This window comes from Pangasianodon hypophthalmus, chromosome 8, assembly GCF_027358585.1.
Source record: "Pangasianodon hypophthalmus isolate fPanHyp1 chromosome 8, fPanHyp1.pri, whole genome shotgun sequence".
NCBI classification, from domain to species: domain Eukaryota; kingdom Metazoa; phylum Chordata; class Actinopteri; order Siluriformes; family Pangasiidae; genus Pangasianodon; species Pangasianodon hypophthalmus.
Window position 1 is genome coordinate 4835408 of NC_069717.1, and position 6858 is coordinate 4842265.

At 39.0% G+C, this 6858-nt stretch overlaps 1 protein-coding gene across 1 annotated transcript; it reads left to right on the forward strand.

Annotated features, from left to right (window-relative positions):
- Positions 1-93: 93 nt before the first annotated feature.
- On the forward strand, positions 94-4180 carry pim2 (Pim-2 proto-oncogene, serine/threonine kinase). The gene is made up of 7 exons (XM_026928014.3): positions 94-358; positions 679-785; positions 1091-1141; positions 1850-2055; positions 2150-2319; positions 2485-2661; positions 2834-4180. Exons 1-7 carry the CDS (start codon positions 295-297, stop codon positions 2980-2982), a joined length of 924 nt encoding a protein of 307 aa, XP_026783815.1. The 5' UTR covers positions 94-294; the 3' UTR covers positions 2983-4180.
- The last annotated feature ends 2678 nt before the right edge of the window (positions 4181-6858 follow it).

The following is a 6858-nucleotide window of genomic DNA, read 5'->3' on the forward strand; positions in this document are numbered from 1 at the left end:
AGTCAAAACACTGGACGACAGTTGGACGTCATTGGTCAGAGCGTGTGGAGTGGGCGTGGCCCTAAACGTAAACACAAACTTAAAACATCAACAAAGCCTGAGTAGAGACACACAAGCACAGCAGCTGTGCTGAGTAAGTAGCGTATAACAGCAACAACAGCAACAACAAGAAGCTTAAACTTATTTAAAACATGGATATGCAGTGCTGAGGGCTTTATAGCGGATTCATCTGCTTTGCTGTCTAACTCTTCGCTCATTTTGTGGATATTTGACATTTTTTTATTTGGTGAAAAGATGTTGGACAAACGCGTAGTTGATTCGCGTCGCGACCAAACAGAAGATGTGAGAGGAAAATCCGGTAAGAATATGAGCTTTAGTCATATTTTAGACGTATTTCTTTAATAAAGAAGACAAAAAATGAGTAAAGTAACATGACACGAGTTGGTAATTTATTGTTCATTTAATTTTTTAATTAAAAACTGATTGTAAATAGCAAGTTTTATTCGTCGGAGGGTCATTTGTCAGTTAGCTAATTTGCTACTAATTATGTATTATGGTGCTTTAAACAATAATAATAATAATAGTAATAATAGTAGTAGTAATAAAAGTAGTAGTTAGTAGTAGTTGTGGGAGTAAAATGTGTCATTCATGTGTCATTTCTCTGCCGGTTTGGTGCAGCTGGAGCTCGGGAGGGTTTGGAGAAGCAGTACCGGTTAGGAGCTCTGCTGGGAAGCGGCGGGTTCGGCTCGGTCTTTGCAGGACAGCGAATCTCTGATGGTTTACAGGTAATTTCTGAACTTTTTTACAGTTTTTTAAAGAAAAAGGCATCTAAAAAGGCGACTGAAGTGCCTCAGAGTAAATGTAGAGGATTAAATGAGAAGCAGAGAGCTGGCTCACATCAGTAAAGTGGATTTATTCCTGTTTAATCGCGGTGCTGTGTGTGTGTGTGTGTGTGTGTGCACGCGCTGAACCCGAGGCTACATGGCTTCCTCTTCATGATGCCAGTGTTACAGAAGGAGATCTGAATTGTGTTTAAAGGATATTTTAATGTATCTGTGTTATGACAAATTATATTTGTATTATATTTCAGGTCGCTATCAAACAAGTGTGCCATGACAGAGTGCAGCAGTGGGCAGGACTGGTGAGTCCAAACAACTCATAACTCATTAGTCATAACAAATCATAACAAGTCCATAATAACTCCATAGCTTTTAATTAACTGCACATTTATTCAAAAATAAATTTTATATATAGATATATATACACACACGCACATATACACACACATATATATGTGTGTGTGTGTGTACATTTTTATATATTAAAAAAACATGTTTTTAAACTATATATATATATATATATATATATATATATATATATATATATATATATATTGTTTACAAACACCATGTTTGTTTTTTTAGTTGTAGTTAGAAGTAAATAGGGATCAGAATTTAAACGTACAGGTATCCGTGCGCCCTCTACTGGTTGCTACGTGATGACGTAGTGCCTAGTGACGTTCATGGATTTTTCAAAACAGTCCATACAGGAACCGGAAGCGAAAGTATTTCCCCTGCTTTAAAAAAAAACCACGACATGATGTTTAACAGGAAGAACTTGATTAAACTGGAACATTGTATTCTTAATATTTGGATTTTTTTTTTTTGTCACATGGCCAGAATTTAGTGATGTGTCAGATGAACTCCACAAACTCAGAGCACCTGTTACTATTAGTTATTAATGTCTTCATCTTGGTCATGTAACTAAGACAAATTCATACTTTCATACTTTGAGTTTATAACCAGCATTCAGACTATAAGCTTATCCTCCTGTCTTGTGTGTGTTTTAGCCTGGTGAATCAAGCCCGGTCCCCATGGAGGTGGCGCTCCTGATGCGGCTCGGAGGTTCAGGCCACTCTGGCATCATCCGCATGCTCGACTGGTTTGAGGTGCCTGGTCAGGGGTTCTTTATCGTGTTCGAGAGACCGCAGCCGTGCCAGGATCTATTCGACTTCATCACCGAGCGTGGTGCTATAGATGAACCAATCGCACGAAGGTACAGCCAAAAAACTATAACTCACCATTCGACGAGATTAACTTCTCATTAAATTGAAATCTGTAAAACTGAAGAAATTGCGTCTCTTTGCCAGGTTTTTGAAGCAGGTGGTTGAAGCGGTTCAGTTTTGCCACTCGAGGGGAATCGTCCATCGAGACATCAAGGACGAGAACATTCTAGTGGACACTCGTACCGGAGATGTCAAGATCATCGACTTTGGATCTGGCGCTCTGCTGAAGGACGCGGCCTACACAGACTTCGAAGGTAAGACAAGTGGAGAACTGGATTAACCGCTACAGATAACATAGAAATCAGGAACAGAGCTCCTGGGCCAAAGCTCACAGCAATAATTAATCGAACAGACTGCTCATATTCACCGTTGTATGTTAGGATGTTTTCCTAATCGCCCACGTCTTTATTTCCTGTCAGGAACCAGAGTTTACAGCCCACCTGAGTGGATCCTGCATCAGCGTTACGAAGCACTTCCTCTCACCGTCTGGTCTCTGGGAGTCCTGCTGTTTGACATGGTGTGTGGAGACATTCCCTTTGAGAGAGACAGAGACATTGCCCAGGCTACACCCAGTTTCACTAAGCGTGTCTCTAAAGGTGAGTTCCTGTGTGTCCTGAATTTCTAGTAGAGTAACAGCCGTACGACTATAGAAAGTGTTTCGCCTTTCAAACATCTGATAACAGGATGAACGTTTCTAAATGAGAAATGACTCATTCTGGTTTGTAAAATAAAACAATTGCTCATTTTTTCTTTTTCATTCTGTTGCAGAATGCCAGTCTCTCATTCGCTGGTGCCTCGCATACCGCCCTGAAGAGCGTCCAAGCTTAGAGCAGATTTTGCTACATCCCTGGATGATGGAGAGCTCGGAAGACATCGGAGACCTGCAGGACGACAGCAACATCGCGCCGAGCCTTTAATTTTAACCACGGACTAACTGATGGCTGATGGCTGTTGAAACTTCACACCTGCTGTTTGATCATACACTGGATTACATCACACTTTTACACTGGCTTCTCAACACAACTTTATTTATCACGTTATTTTTCTTTTACGGAAAAGTTCTCCGGCATTGTCTCATCCCATGACCGCTGTCCCGTGCCCTGTGCCCTGTTCTGCTGCAAATCCAGCCCATGTGTGCATCTCAAATCTACACTTCTACACACATCCGGTGCTCTGCTTGGTTTATTTATTTACCTATTTATTAACTCGGACATGTTATAGGTATTTATATTCTGGACTCAAGCAATGAAGTTTCAGAATCAGCTCTGTTCCCGTTCACGCTAAAGGACTTACAGCCATCGTTGACTGAGAACATGTTCCTGCCTGGTTCTACAGGCTCTTTGTATATATTATTGTTCCCTCGTTTTAAGAGGAGGTTTTTGTGTCATGTCCTGCTGGGAGTGCAGATACAACAGCGACTATCGGTGACGTGAATGTGTTTTAATCCAGGAAACATTCCTGTGATTCCTGTTTGCATTTAAAAAGAACAACAACAACAACAACGTTCACTAAATGTCCTTCTGGGAATTTTTTTTTTTTTTTAACCCATGTGCCTTTTACTTTCGGTATCTCTGTTTTGTAAAGTGCTCTAAAGTCATAACAACATTCAAGAATGTAAGCAGTCAAACTAGAGGTGCTGAACTGGTCATGTGATTAAACACTTGGTCAGAAAACAGAGCATGAATGTTTTTCTGACTCAAAAACAGTGTGTCTGTTTACTTAGAAAGAAAAAAAGGTCATTTCTGTTAAAGCCAAAGAGATCTAAATAGCACTAGGTTTTTGTTTTGTTTGTTTTTTTTTTTTTTAAATGACTAATTGTATCCTTGTTTAACCTACAGGACCAAATGTCAGATTTGAATGTTAAAATGGGACCTTATCTAGTGCAAAAAAATGAATGTATTAGTTGTACTATTTAATTTGAATTTGGCTTTTTTGTTTGTTTTGTTTTTTATAAAGAGAAAACTTGTGTTTTAAACATTGAAAATGAAATCCTTGCTAGTTTGCTTGGGTTTGCACAGCAACTTTTCTGTAAATACTTGTGTATTGAACTTTGTTATTTTGTGGCAGCAGTCACAAGACTATATTTAAGTTAAATTAAAAAACACACTCTAATAATTCATGTCTGTCTGTGTCTTGTTTGATCCAGAAATGAAACAAGGAGAAATATGCAAGGAATAAAACACATAGGGGTTACGCTGTTATAGGAAAATAGTCCACGATGAAGTGCAGCCTAAAGTGTTTTATTCTCTTACACCACAGCAATTTGCCAACAAGTACAAGTTTTAATTGATTAAAGAGTGACACATCGTGCTTATCTGTTTATAGTTACTTTTAAAGTGGAATGACCACCAGACAAGTCCGTTCCTTTCATCACTCACGTTATAGCAGCTATAAACAGTCGTTCCCTCATACTCCTCTCTCTTTTTTCACTTAAAGTTAATATATGAAATGAAATGTGCGTCAAGAGTATTAAGACAAATAAAAAAGAAACATCAGACTCCTGTCCAAAAGACTTTCCTGTGGTGGAAAACTTACTGACACTGGAGACTCCTTCCATAAATGTTAAATAAACATCTCCCTGCAGAAGCTTCACCATATCAACCATTATACTTTTTTGTTTGTTTCTCTGTTCATTATTAGCTTTAGATTTACATGCAGCATCTGTCCTACACATCCCTGTGAATGAGCTGTTACTATACAAATGATAACATATTCATAAAATAAATCAGTACTGAGGGATCAGTGGAATATTTTACACTTAAAACCTTCAAGAAAACCTGGGCATGTTGTTTTACCTTCATCACCTCCGTCCTAGCAGCTTGCAGCTATCATTTTTATTTTGTTAAATGCTTTATAAGCGCTTTGTGCTTTCTTGGTTCATCTCTATTACCATGTTATTAACGTCGTAACAGCCACACATGCTGTCTTGTGTTACTGTTTTGTTACTGATGTGCCTTGTTAGATGTGTGTCTTTATAGTGTGTGTTATTTTGTTAGACACCAGGGGGCATTTTAACATCTGGCCTGGGGCAGCCTGTGAAAATAAGCCCTTTGGACTAACCCTGGTTCATTTACAGCTTTGCTGATAATGTTTAGCAGCAGGTACTGTCCCAGTCCCTGACTAATAAACTAATAATAATAATAATAATAATAACAAAATCATAACCTGTAGAGAGAGTGTTCAGTGTGATGCTCGCTTTAGAGTCCAATCATTTCAGTTTAGAGTCCAATCATTACAGTTTAGAGTCTAAACATTTCAGTTTAGAGTCCAATCGTTCCAGTTCAGAGTCCAATTATTTAAGTTTAGCATCCAGTCATTCCAGTTTAGCATCCAATCATTTCATTTCGGAGTCCAATCATTCCAGTTTAGCATCCAATCATTTCATTTCGGAGTCCAATCATTCCAGTTTAGCATCCAATCATTTCTTTTTCAGAGTCCAATTATTTCAGTTTAGCATCCAATCATTTCAGTTTAGAGTCCAATCATTTCAGTGTCCAGTCATTTCAGTTTAGTGTCCAATCATTTCATTTTAGAGTCCAATCATTTCATTTTAGAGTCCAATCATTTAACAATGATAAACAATGATCTTTATGCCACAGTGGTTTTGGGAATTGCAGTTAATTTCAAACACATTGGAGTGAGACTGTGATCAGTGCCAAAACACTAATGCACTTCCTCACACACATATCTGATCACATTGTTTTGTGTCTAATCACAGACTGCTATAAATATTCACTCTAGTGAATGATGGATTATCTTCAAATCTATCAAAACATGAATTGAGAGACACCATCCAAATGATGAGCACTGCTTCCACCTAGTGTTCATTAAGCAAGAGATGCAATTCTGAGTCTATTCAGTGTCGAGTCATTTGAGTCGGTTCACTTAAATGATTCGTTCACCAGTTGGTTCAGTTGCCATGTTTGTATTCTGTGTTACTTTATACTGAGCCTGTAGTCCAGCTTAAGAATAATTATTTTTCACATCCAGCCCAATATACACTACTACTGTATGCACTGAAACCCTAGAAATCTCTGTGAATCGAATGAACCAACCCATTACATTTCGGTCAAAGTGGATAGCAAAATTCCAATCTGAAGAACCCAGCTGAGTCTGACCAGCTAGCAGAGCCGAAACCCAGGCTACGGTCAGCAATCAGGAAGATCATCTTTGCCAGCTTCCTTATTACTTCACTAAATTGATCAGTAGATGAGATTCCATCCTGAGCTTAAGTTACTCTTCTCACCGTATCAGTGTGGGTTTCTTCCATGTTCCCTGGTTTCCTCCAACCTCCAGAAAAGATACTAGTAAGTGGATTGGCTAGACTAAACTAAGCCCCGTGATGTACTGCATCATACCGCTTTGTGTTCCTGCAATAGACTCCAGATCCACTGTGACCTTGACCAGGATAAAGCACTTACTAAAGATGAATGAATGAAAGAATGAATGAATGAATGAACTGTACCCTTCCTTGTCACTGGGGTGATACCCTCAAGGGTACAGCTTTTGTATTCTTATATCTTTCACCGGGAAAGGTAGATATAGTGCTCCAGTGGTTAAGACTCTGGGTTACTGATCAGAAGGTTGGAGGTTCATGCCCCAGCACCCCCAATCTGCCCCTGTTGGGCCCTTGAGCAAGGCCCTTAACCCTATCTGCTCCAGGCGTGCTGTACCCTGTGCTCTGACCTCAAATTTCTAACAAGCTGGTACATGTGAAGAAAATAAATTCACTGTAATGTACATGAGATAAATAAAGGCTCTTATCTCTAAGCCGATTGAAGGTACGTAACTGC